The 13,472-nt window shown below is 33.1% G+C and overlaps 1 protein-coding gene across 3 annotated transcripts in view; it reads left to right on the forward strand.

The window, feature by feature from the left end:
* The window catches only part of LOC114327328 (uncharacterized), a 29,136-nt gene extending 19,587 nt beyond the window's left edge, over window positions 1-9,549 (forward strand). For all 3 annotated transcript variants that reach the window (XM_028275916.2, XM_028275917.2, XM_028275915.2), the window contains exons 2-4: window positions 1,854-2,062; window positions 5,244-5,324; window positions 6,648-9,549. In XM_028275916.2, coding sequence (XP_028131717.1) covers window positions 1,854-2,062; window positions 5,244-5,324; window positions 6,648-7,130 — 773 coding nt within the window. In that variant the 3' untranslated portion in view covers window positions 7,131-9,549. The remainder of the gene's footprint in view (window positions 1-1,853; window positions 2,063-5,243; window positions 5,325-6,647) is intronic.
* Window positions 9,550-13,472: the final 3,923 nt, after the last annotated feature.

Here is a 13,472-nt window from a genome sequence, read left to right on the forward strand (position 1 = left end):
GTCTGACCATTAAAAAAAAACAATTAGTATTTTAATTGTTGAATTTATTCCAAATTACAGATATAACTTTGTTATTTTCTATTATCTTGTAAATGGTAGAAAATAAAAATTTGATATTTTGCAGTTGTGTATAACTTTACACACCCTATTAAAATTGCTATCAAAATGACAGTGTTGCCATTTAAGAAAATCAACGATGACGTCATATCTCGAAATTGGGACACCCTGTATACATTATTATTGTATGTCAAAAAGGACAATTTGAAATACTAATCGACGGGTCTGAGCATTTTTCAAAAAAACAATTAGTATTTGAGATATTGAATTTATTCCAAATTACAGAGTCTCTCTGTATAATAAATATAGGTAGTAAATTATATGTCATACCAATATTGATCCTCTTTTCAGACATGTCTTTCCTAACCATAACTCACTAGCTCTTCTTTAGTCTTCAATATGCACCGATCATCTGTACATTTTTGTTCTCCCATATTGACTTTAAGTTGTGTTATATCTACACTTCTAATAAACCTATTCTTAGGTTCTTAGCTGACGAATATTCAATCCAACACATAATAGATGACAAATTGATAGAATTTTCGTTTTTAATTTCATTGGACTGTTGGGAACTGTCTCACAATAACAAATTCGTTTTTTTTTCTGATTTTATCTATTACACTCTACATAGGTCCAATGTTGCTCTACATTCCTGATCATCAATGAATCTGCAACCCCGTGAGTCTTGGCATATCCTCGAATCAGCTTCAGTTCATTCCTATCCTTAATACCTGTTTCCTTCCACCTAATCCTTAAATCATTGCTCTGCATTACGAACCTTAGATACCAAGAATTTAACGGGTTGTTACAATTTTGATGTTCGTTTAGATTTGTGATTTAGATAACAGCAATTTAGATAGTATACATTAAGGGCCGGTTGTTCGAACGCTAATCAACAATGATCACTATCAAATATTTAATTACTGTCACCAAAACTGTCAATGTCAACTTTTATTGGGTTGCTGAAAACATAATTGATTAAAATTATGAGATTAGTTAATCAATTAACATAACAATTATTAACATAATTGATTAAGTAATTTCATATTATGTTTTCAGCAACCCAAACAAAGTTAACATTGACAGTTGGTGACAGTAATTAAATATTTGATAATGATCATTGTTGATTAGCTTTCGAACAACCGGCCCCTAATATATTTCATATTATTATATTACTAAAAAAGAACAGAAACTAAAAACAGAACTTAAGTCATTCAGAGTAGGTACTCCATGTCATAAAAAACCATAACTTCTCTTCTTCAAGTTTCATCTTCATCTAAGGTTGGAAATGATCATGGCTATTCAGCCTCTGTTGACTGCCACTCTAAATAGTTCTGCATTACTGCATTCAAATCCTTCCCTCAAGGTCTGAAGCCCTTCGTCTTCCCACATTTCGCTTTCCTTGAAGACATTGTTAATTCTTACAGCAACAATATTTTCAAACACATTCTATATAAAAATGTGCGATATAAATAGACATAACTTTGCATAGTATTTGGGAAAATGTTTCTTCGATCATACAAATGTAATTCTACTTCAAAAATATGCTTCCTGTAATCTTTGTTTAGCTTTGAGGTTGTTATAGTTATCTTTTTTAATGACATGTCGCACCTTCTTTGGCATTTTCACTTTGCTACCAGGAAAACGTTTTTATTTTCTACAAAATTGATTTTTGCAAAAAAAATTTGGTAGGTACTCACTGGTCTAGACATACTTAGCTGGATAATTAAGCTTTCCACATACACTTTTCTGACTGTCCTCGTATAATACAATACTAACAGTTGTTTTTGTTATAGATAACCACTGTACCTTCCTCCTGAGCGTAGCGGCGCTTTTATCGGGAGCAATGGCTGCTCCTAGAGGAAACCAATGGTGGACGAATCCATGTGGAGTACAAACAGTTCAGCTTAGGCATGGCAGAAGTCCGGCTGAGAACCAACTTAGAATATTTATTAAACTTATCGACAATCCAGTATTTAAAGACTTAAAAGCAATATATCCCTCTGTGAGTATATCTTTTTTATTTTGAGATTGAAATAAAAATTACACGAAATAAAGCACCAAGTACAGTTGCCATCTAGTTATTGCAGAAAACCTTAATATCATTATTATTTATTTGTAAACTAAAGTCATCACCATCATAATTACAGCCCTTCAATCCTAGTGTATTATGGCAAAGCCGGCGCATATAGTAATCCTTTTTTCCAGGGGGATTATTCCTGTTTGATTTATTTTTTATAGATCTAGTTGTGTCTTTTCAGCGTTGGTTATGTATTTCCAATCTTTTCTGTTTCTGCATCTTGTCTTCCAGTCTTTTATTTTCATCATTTTTATGTCTTCCTCTATCTGGTTTCACTATCTTATCCTGGGTCTGCCCCTTTTTCTTGGTCCCAGGGGTGTCCAGTGCGTGATTCTTTTTATCATTTCTGTGGACGCTCTTCTCATTAGGTGACCTGCCCATTGTAGTCGTATTGCTTTTATGTATCTTGCCATGTTCTCTCCTCCCATTTCTTGTTCAATTTCTTTATTGGTCTTCATTTTTGTTTCTCCGTCGCTTGTTCTTTTTGGTCACAATATTGATTTCATTATTTTTCTTTTTCCTATTCTTAGATCTTCTTCTTATGTTTTTTGTCAATGACGTGGTTTCCATTGCATACGTGATAAATGGACTGATCAGTGTCTTATACATACTGATTTTTAGACGAAAGACGAAGCAAGTTTTCAATCCTAATAGTAAATTAATAATATTGAAAAATATTAAAAATCACTAAAAGATTTTTAAATTGAAAACTTATTGGTACATTTTCATGGTAACACCTCCAAGACTTCTATAATTTGCAAGTCATGTGGATGCTGCAGTGAAGACGAAAGGGAAGGAATTCTACACCTTGCAATTCACATCCCCCGTCTGCAGCCGGCAAAGTTCTAACTGAAAAATGCACCTGGTTACTCTACGGAGTAATACGAAAAACAAAATAAAAATGTGTACCATTTTTACTGATTTATACTGATTTTTGTTTGTCTGCTGATGTTTTTGGATCTAATTGCTTATTCCTTCCAAAAGCTTGATTACCCTTGTATTCTCTCCTGTATTCTGTCTTTGCTACTTTTTCCTGTTGTTACTCGTAGGTGGTAGAACTTGGTTACTTCTTAAATTTATACTTTCCCGTTATTATTAGTCAAACTTAAGTTACATTATATAAACTTAACAGTGTAACTTATTATTATACAAACTTAAGTCACATTTTATATATAAAAAAAGAAAATTAGTCTAAAAAGTACATTAAAATTTCATAATCAATTATTTTCAATGGGAAATAAGCCACAATTTTACCAAAAAAATGATTTTATTAACGTTTCAACGCTCAAGTCGGGTGTCGTCAAAATACAAAATAATACTAAATTAAACAAAAATGTTGTTGCTTAGTAAAAAATTCTTCTAATAATTTATTTAATCTGACTCATTTATATCGGCAATTCAGACATGTATTATACATTTTAAAAGAGAAGATGATATTGCCAATATTGATGAGTTGCGTTCCTGGGACGACTTTACTAAAAGATAGTTCATTTGATTACATGAAATCAATCCAACTCAACAATATCCGTATTAGAATTTGAGAATTTGGTATTAGATTTGAGAGTAAACTAAATGTATGCCCAAATACTTACGATGTCGGAATAGGTTTTTCCTGGTTTTCCCTCGTGATTTACTATGGAGTCTCTAGCGCTAGAATTTTATTGCCACTGTTGCATTTGTCTTTTTAAAGACAGATCACATGCTATGATTTTTTGTGGCGGATATTCTTGAGTTGGGTTGATTTCATGTAATCAAATGAACTATCTTTGAGTAAAGTCGTCCCAGGAAAGCAACTCATCAATATTGGCAATATCATTTTTAAAGTCTTCTACTTTAAAATGTATAATACATGTCTGAATTGCCGATATTAATGAGTCAGATTAAATAAATTATTAGAAGAATTCTTTACTAAGCAACAACATTTTTGTTTAATTTAGTATTATTTTGTATTTTGACAACGACACCCGACTTTGGCGTCGAAGCGTTAATAAAATCATTTGTTTGATAAAATTGTGGCTTATTTCTCATTGAAAATAGTTGATTATAAAAATGCCACAAGGAAAAAGCTTCAGAACAACATTAAAATTTCATTCGCAAATAAATTTGTATGCGCTTTTAAACCTAACCACTACTAAAAACATTGAAAAATTTAAAGACTAAGTCAACTTTTTATAATCTTGGAACGGGTATTAGCAATTATTGTCTTTTAGCAATTGAATAAGATCAGCACAACTTTTTATGTAGAATGTTCATCTATCTACTTCAGATGCTGTTGATTTTGATATGCTCAGGTATTCTAGGAAATCCAGCGATTAGCTGTTCCCTGAAACTTTACCGACCTGTATTAATTAAGGTTAAATTCCTTTTATTGCCATCATTACAACTATCATTATTGCGGTATTTGCTAGAAAAGATTATTGAAAGTAATTTTCTTTACAGAGTAGAAAAAGTTTATCGACGGTTTATGTTAGTTTTGTTGTTATAAAAGAGACCATTGGTTAAAATATTGATACAATTAAGATTTTTTTAAATTGCGCAATAAAATAGTATCAAAAATTATCTCAAGTTTATGAAGAATATTATTTATTTAATTATCTGATTAAGTAGTAAAATATGGCAACCCCGTTGTTCTTTAATAATTTGGTGGGCTGCCGATCTGATGGTTTCCCTACAAGTTACAACAATTTTATTAAACGGCGAAATAAAATTCGTCCGATTCATTTTAGGACACCATGAAATTGGTCCGAATTTATTTTAGAGATAAAAAGTAACCATGAAATTCGTCCGATGCCACCATGAAATTTGTCCGATTTTAATTTTGTTCATTTTAACCAAATATTTATTATCAGTATTTATAATATAATATAATGTTATTAAACAAGGGAACAATAGATATGCACAATTCTTCTTCAAATTACTGATTTTATGAATATCCACAAATATCCGACATCTTTTAATATTATAGTTGCTGATAGGTATAACGTGTAATTTTTTATTTTTCTTTAAATATACAAATTACTGTATGAATAAAAGTAATGATACAATTATGAATATTGTAAAAAGTAATTATGAATAAAAGTAATAATCAAATTCTATTATTTTCCAGGTTGCTGAACACCCCCCAAATAGAAATTGTCCCAGAGTTAATCCTGTACTCCAAAGGATGAACAACGCTAATCTGTCTCTGGTAAGTTGATAATTTTTAGAATATTATTCGGAGTTTGGTCAAAAATCTTTTATCTAGTACCCATTCTATCTCCGGCTTTTCTTAAAAGTTTCTGTGTCTTTAATTCAGTCCACTCGTGATTTTTTGTCATTCAGCAATGTCCAGCATATTTATTGTCTACGAGGACCCCGTTTACCTTCGATTTTACCCTTCATAATTAGTTGCAATAACTTGTAGTTTTCATTTATAAGAATGTGTCCTAAATATGTATTATGTTGTTCTTCTTTTTTTAATGATGATCAAAAGTTAGTTCCCTGTATCTTTTTGTGTTCTGTGATATTGGATTTGCAGATTGAGTCTTTGGTTACTTAGAAATTTTCTCCAGACCTGCTCTTGGTTGCTTTTTTTTCGGATCTTACAAAACTCGTTGGTATTTTACTTTGTCCACTTGTTTAATATCTTCATTTTTTTTTCGAATCCGATTTATGAATTTACCCCTCTTACTTATACCCATGGTATTTGTTTCCTTTATGCTTATTGTTATACCAAACTATTCCATATTTTCGCAAATTATGTTTAGTAGCGTCGCATAATCTTTCTCATTTACCTTGATTCCTTCTGTGCAGTTTTCAAATCCTTGTATAAATAATTCTGGTGAATGTATACTACACAGTAGTGGTGAAATTGCACAGCCTTGTGTCACTTCTCTTTGCTTACATGTCATGCAGTTTTATTTCCATCTGATATGACCACATCTTGTTAATTCCAATAGAGATTTCTTACTGTTAGTATCATTCTTTTTTGTCCTTTTCGCTTTAGACATTCCATAACAACGTTATGCTTAACTATGTCGAAAGCTTTCTCATAGTCTATAAAAGCGACGTAAATGTATTTTGTTGTTCTCAACGTTTTTGAGCAACAGTGGTGTGAAATTATACAGAGTTTCTCTTGTTTCAAAGCCATCACGAAGGCCAAACTGTCTATTCATAATATCCGCTTCACACTTTTTGAATACGATTCTTGTACGATCTATCATTTATGATCAAACTGATCAATCTATAGTCATTATAGTGTTTGGTTTCTCTTGGCAATCCTCAATAAGTTTCTGAACTAGTAAATAGTCAGATAACAACTCTGTTAATCGTTGAGGTCCTAGCGACTATTACATAGGAAAATATTTACACATTTTCTAGACATATTTTCTTTGCATTAATGGAATGTTTAAAAGTAAATATTGTGCCTCCTTGTCAATAAGTTCTCTAAACATCTTTTACTTAATTTAAGGCAGTACTAATTATTTTAAATACATTATACCCCATATCTAAAGTTTTATTTTTGTTACAGGCTACTCAGATATTTTATGAGAGTATGATAGAGATCGCCAAACTAATCCAAAAGGTTCAGAAGGTGCCAGTAGGAACGGCAATAAAGTTCGATTCCGTGGAAAGAAAACGAATATACCGAGAAGTGGAAGTCAATTTGAAGAGCGTCATGTGCGAATTTAGTGATAGGTTACCCAAGTTGGAGCCTGTGGAACCCAAGACTGTGCCAATCAGATTCATCCGGCGGAACCTCTCCGGTAAATGTTTGCCAAAACAGATGAACCTTACCGAAGCTCAAATCGTAGATAATGATCTCTTCAAGAAAATGAAGAAGTTCTTTAGACAAAGTAAAATTATTCTAAGGAGAAAAGCTCGACTTAACAATCGTAGACCTCAAGTAAGTCAATTGAGGAAGAAGAACTTAAATCCTCGACGAATGCGTAGACGAAATTTCGCGAATAAAAAAAGAACTATGAGACAAAGAAAAACAAGTGCTGCCGCTTAAAAGTGTCCTTAAAACACCCTAGTGAATTGTTATTTTAATACGCGTCTGTGATATAGATTAAGTATTTATTTATTTATTTTTACATTTATAAGTAGTCGACAACGTAAATACGCTTAAAACTCGATATATGAAAAAATGTTTTCATCGAATTTTTTTAAAGCCCAGCTTACTCAACTTTATTGCACGAAAACGGTTTATACACATAAATTAGTTTTGTACAGCAAAAATATATATTACTAAGAATGGGTCCGACCAGTCAAGATTTTCTGCGCCGTGCTCTTTCAGTTTTTATTTACGGGAGCACGATGGCAAAAAATGAGCACATTTTAGCTGTGCCCGTTGGCTTTTTCATTTTCACCTTTTATCTTCTATGTGAGGGCCGGCGTAGCCGAGTGGTAGTGTGCTAGGCTAGCGTGCCGGTGGTCTGGAGTTCAAATCCTACCGCCGGCAAGAACAACTAGACATTTTTAAAATGTTTATAGGCCCCAGGTCGACTCAGCCTGAATAAAATGAGTACCTTGGGTAAAACCAGGGGTAATAATAGGCGGTTGAAGCGTAGCACTGGCCCTGTTACCTTCCTTGTATACCGTAGGCCCTAGATATAGCAAACTACCCTGCTATACTCCCAAAGCCACGTGAGCGGTATAAAACGGGAGACTATTATTATTATCTTCTATGTGATCTTGTCTGCAATTAAAACCCATGCATCATGTTTCTTATTTTTTATATTAATGCTATTCTTTTCTATAGTTATTACTTTTCGGATCACATAATTCTAGTTTGTCTTTGTATGCTTAACTTTTTCACGATTCCACGCAAAAGTCATCGCAAATATAGGACAATAACACAATAATCAGTAAAAATGGTCTTCAGTTACACACACAGTTCCAACTGAACGCGCATTGACCTAACAGATTGATAATGTTCATTTTTATTGGAATTTGCAAGGCGTATCACACTTTGTCGTTTCCACTAGACGCTCAAGCCTGCGCCGCACAACAAACAGCGCTGCGCAGCGCAGTGCTTCGTAATGGGAACAGTGCTGCGCAGAATAGTGCACATGTCCTCCCCATTAGTCGCCCAAGCCTGCGCCGCCCAACAAATAGCTCAGCAAACGCAGAGCAGTGCATAGCAGCCCTGCGTAGAGCAGTGTTGCGCAGGATAGCGCAGCCGGTGAGATTCTAGCTTTAGAACTGTTGCACGAGCAATTTAATTGGACTATCTGTTCTTAATTTTTTAAATCATATTGAAAACTGTTTTGAGCAATGTTTTTATTGACTAAAGCGCTTTTTATTTTGATCTAAATTATTTTTTATACGAACTATTCGGAATGATCTTTTAATATGCTAGAGTAGTGCAGGTTCAGGTTGCTATTTTTGAGGTTTGTCAAAGTATGATAGCAGAGCGTGAGTTACGGTCTAATCTAATCGATTGTTGTTATGTCGCAAGTTCGATTGTTGTTATGTCGCAAGTTCGATTGTTGTTACGTCGCAAGTCAAGTTACAGTGAAGCTTTGACTTTTAAATCATTATAGCTATAACATGTCTTCAGCAATAGCCATAAACCATTGAAACATACATTGACTTGGTTTTCATGATTGATACTTATCTGAGTCAAATATTCTCGTTTTTGAGTTACAAAAACATATAGTTTCGTATCCATTAAGCAAAAGAGCAAACCTAAATGAGTCAGTTCTAAGTAAAGACTCAGAGTCATATATTTTTGCCGTTACAATACTGCTTGTACATTATATTAGAAATAGCAATAAGGTGTAGAGCGATCTGGGCTAAACTTCTTGTATTATTTTTGAATAAACCAATGGCTGGATAATCATTGGTCTTGTATTATATATTGTGATATATATGAACAAAAAGTATTAGATTTTTATCTGTAAGAGACTGATTTTTGTAATTATTCGAAATATTTTTCTATGGCATCTCAGATTTGAATTGTTCTTTGGAAATCATATGAAAAAGATATTGCAATTTTTAACGTGTAAAAGTTTAAGTCAAAAGTTACTGTTGAATCAGAAACTTTTTATGTTAAAATCGATTTGGAAGTCAAAATATTAAAAATTCTTAAATACAATATTCAAAATTAATTAATGATCCCCAAAGAAAATCAGATCTCTATTTTTCTTAAAATTTATACAAGTTGAATAAACACTGTTTAATGTTTAAACAGAAAGTCAGTCTCTTAATTTTTTATAGACACAGTGGGCATTAAACTTTGTACATTCTCTCTCTTTTAGAAATTTTTGCCAACTTAATGTTAGGTCATTTTATCATTCCATTATTATTTATTGTTTATTTATTTTTCATGTTCATACTGCGTGCCTTATTTATTTTTTAACTACTCCTTCTTGGAATTATATTTTGTACCCTTAATTTATTTTTATTTATTTCCTTTTGTATCTTGCCTCATGTGATAAATTTGTAAATATAATAATTTTTAAAATATTTTGTTTTACTTAAATAAAATCCTAATATACAGACACGGATTTAGAAAAGAATTTGACACTAGAGTGGCTTTATTTACCATACAAACACTCAGAACGTTGTCAAGATATTAACTGTGATGTATTCATATTTATTATGTATTGTTGACTTTGAGAAAGCGTTCGACAAAATACAACACAGAAGGCTTGCAAACATATTACAGAACACGGAAATAGATGATCAAGATGTGAGAATCATTACAAGTTTATGTTGATACCAGAAACCCATAATTCGAGTAGACCAACCAAAATCTAAAGAGATTTCAATAAGAAGAGGAGTACGACCAGCTGTGTACTATCCCCTCTACTCTTTAATATGTGCTCAGAAGAAATGTTTAAAGAGGCACTAGAAGACATTAACGAAAGCATATCAATTAAAATAAAATCAATGAGAAAATCCCAATAGTTGGCTGTATTGTATATCATAGTTTAAAAAACTCATACAGAAGTAAAAACTTCAAATTGTATTCTGGTATAAAATCGTTTAATACGATACGTTTTTAATAAACGATTTTATATCAGAATACAGTTTGAAGTTTTTACTTCTGTATGAGTTTCATATCAATTAACGGAACACTAGTGAATAATCCGAGATATGCGGACGATACAATACTCCTTGCGGACAGCAGAGAATGGCTGCAAATTTTGGTTGATCGCTCTACGCAGTACTGCGAGAGGTGTAGAATGGCTCTGAATACAAAAAAACAATCATAATTGTCAGTGCGAACAAAATTGAAGACGAGACAATCTAAGTTAAAGGAAAAGCATTAGAGAATATACCCAGATACAATTATTTGGAATGTGGGCTAAATGAACAATGGGACCACAGCCTAGAAATATAACCACTCTTTGAGATGGCTAAAAGCGCTTTCAATGAGATGAAAACAGAATTATGCAATGTAAAAGCGGGAATGGAAATTAGATTTAGAGTATCGAGATACTACGTATTCCCTGTCCTTTTATATGGAGTTGAAGCCTGGATAGTTCCGGACGCAGCTGAAAAAAGACTGTCATCTTTGAGATGTGGTGTTATCGAAGAATGTAAAAATAGTCCTGTCGCCAGGGGGGGTACAACGGCCTCGTTAATTCAGATGGACTTACTCAAGTTTTTTTTATGTATTTTGACCCGTAGAACACGAATTTTTTGGGTAACAGTTGATCCGGATGTCGATAAGATTGTTATAGACCAAGAACTTGAGGAATCAAATAACAGCGATTTTTGGCAAAACAAAACAATATTTTGTATTTTTTGGGCCATTTTAAGTAAAAAATATTTCTACAAGTTTTTTCGTAGGATGCACAGTTTTCGAGATAAACGCGGTTGAACTTTAAAAAAATCGAAAAATTGCAATTTTTGAACCCGAATAACTTTTGATTAAAAAATAAAATAGCAAGTCTGCTTACCGCATTTGAAAGTTTAAGTCAAATTATATCGGTTTTGATTATTTGCATTGGTAAAAATTTATTTTTTTATTGTTTAACAAAGCTATAAACACGTAGGGTTTCCCGTGCTTTTACATGCGTTTTAACGCATGTAACGTAGAAATAGTCTTGATTGCACTAGTACCTATTCTACCTACTCGTTCGATTTTAAATGAGAAATCATAGAAACATCACTCACGCACTAGTTGTTTGTAGCTTTGTTTAGCAATAACACAATAAATTTTTAGCAATGCAAATAATCAAAACCGACATAATTTGACTTGAACTTTCAAAGGCGCTAAGCAGAATTGCTATTTTATTTTTTAATCAAAAGTTATTCGGGTTTAAAAATTGCAGTTTTTCGATTTTTTGAAAGTTCAACCGCGTTTATCTCGAAAACTGTGCATCCTACTAAAAAACTTGTAGAAATATTTTTTGCTTAAAATGACCCAAAAAATACAAAATATTGTTTTGTTTTGCCAAAAATCGCTGTTATTTGATTCCTCAAGTTCTTGGTCTATAACAATCTTATCGACATCCGGATCAACTGTTACCCAAAAAATTCGTGTTCTACGGGTCAAAATACATAAAAAAAATTTGGGTAAGTCCATCTGAATTAACGAGGCCGTTGTACCCCCCCTGGCGACAGGACTAAAAATATAATGGATATGTACAACAGCTAACAAACACGGAAATATTAAGAAAGGTAGAAAAAGAAAAAGAAATACTCAGCATTATGAAGGAAAGTAAAATGAGCTACTTTGGTCATAAACTAAGAAATGAAAAAATGAGTTGATACGATTAGTTATTCAAGGGAAAGTGGAAGAAAAAAGAGGAACGTGGAGACGATGCACGTCCAGGTTGACAAATTTAATACAGTGGAGTGGAAAAACAACATCAAAACTCTTCCGAACCGCTGCATGTACAGTAAAATGGTTCATAATAATCAATGGGCCAAAGCCCAAGAAATAAACATAAGACGGATCCATCTTTCCTGTCGCTCAGTGAATGTTCAGTTCTCTAGTACAGATAAGAGGCGGAAAGCTAGAAATAAATTTTTACCAAAAACATTTACACTTTATTTGATATTAACGAAGGGAAGTAGTTTGATATGCGATTTTTTTGTGCACAACGTTTACCAAATGAATAAGTCGGTATCAATGTTGCGGAAAAATCTCTAAAATTTCATGATTTTAGTCTCCAGAGAAATTTCCATGCAATATTTCGCTCTCCTCAGACCATCTAACGTATGGTCCTAAAGTTTTGGGAAAAATTTCAAAAGCATATAACTCTGACCACAATAATCTTATATTTTTTGATTAAATTATTCAACAATTTAACTTAACTATCCTTATTATAAATCAAAATTCAAATGACAGACAAGGGACGATTATTTTCGATTTGCCTAATAATTCCCCTGACACGTTGCATCATCCTTTGGACGACCTCGGCGTCAATTTCTCTAATTTTTGTATATATGCGGCGTCTTAACTGTTCCTGATTTTGTGCTTCCCATCCGTTATTATAGACTTTCCGACTTAATATTGCCCAGAACTCTTCAATTGGACGAGTCTGAGGTAGGTTGGGGGGATTGTCTGCTTTCGGTACAAAGGTAATGTTGTTAGTTTCGTACCAGTCCCTTGTGATCCTCGCGTAATGACACGAAGCAAGATCTGGCCAAAAGACTATTTGATCATTTGCATGAAGTGTATTCACAAACTGAAGCAATTTAGAGAGACATCTTTGAATATAAATATTTGCGTTTAAGGCTTCGCCTCGAACAACACCAATGTAGGGCTGTGAGATAAAGCCAGCCTCAGAAATTGCACACCATACCAAAATTTTGTCCTCAAATTTTTTCTTACTTTTGAATTTTATTTCATCAGGTACATTTTCGTAATCGTTCGTGTAAAACTCATCGTTACCCTTCGTCTCAGAGTTGTACAAAGTAAAATATTTTTCATCGTCCATCACGATCAACTTGTTGACGAAATGCACTCGCCTTAACGCGCGGCAACATCTCGGAATTCTCTCTAAATTGATCCTCTGTGTATTTTGGAGCTTTCCTTCTTTTCCGGTAGATAATATTGTTACTCGATAGGGTCCTGTATACTGTAGTCTTTCCAACATGAAATCTTCTGACCAGTTTTCGCTGTGAGACCCCAATTTTGTTCTTAGCTGCTTCAATCAGTCTTGCCTCTCTTATATGGTTCAAAATCCGCGGTCGGCCACTTTTACGCAAGTTAACACATGGTATCCCTTCTTCACATTCTCTGATTGTGCGATAAATTGTCGATTTGCTTATGTTTTGATCTCGATAAATATTAACAATATCTCGTTTTGACATTCGCCCAACCATATTATAAACACCTCGACGAATATCAATTTTATAAGACATTTTGCAGAGCACAAACCAAAATATT

The sequence above is a fragment of the Diabrotica virgifera genome, chromosome 7 (genome assembly GCF_917563875.1).
Source record: "Diabrotica virgifera virgifera chromosome 7, PGI_DIABVI_V3a".
NCBI classification, from domain to species: domain Eukaryota; kingdom Metazoa; phylum Arthropoda; class Insecta; order Coleoptera; family Chrysomelidae; genus Diabrotica; species Diabrotica virgifera.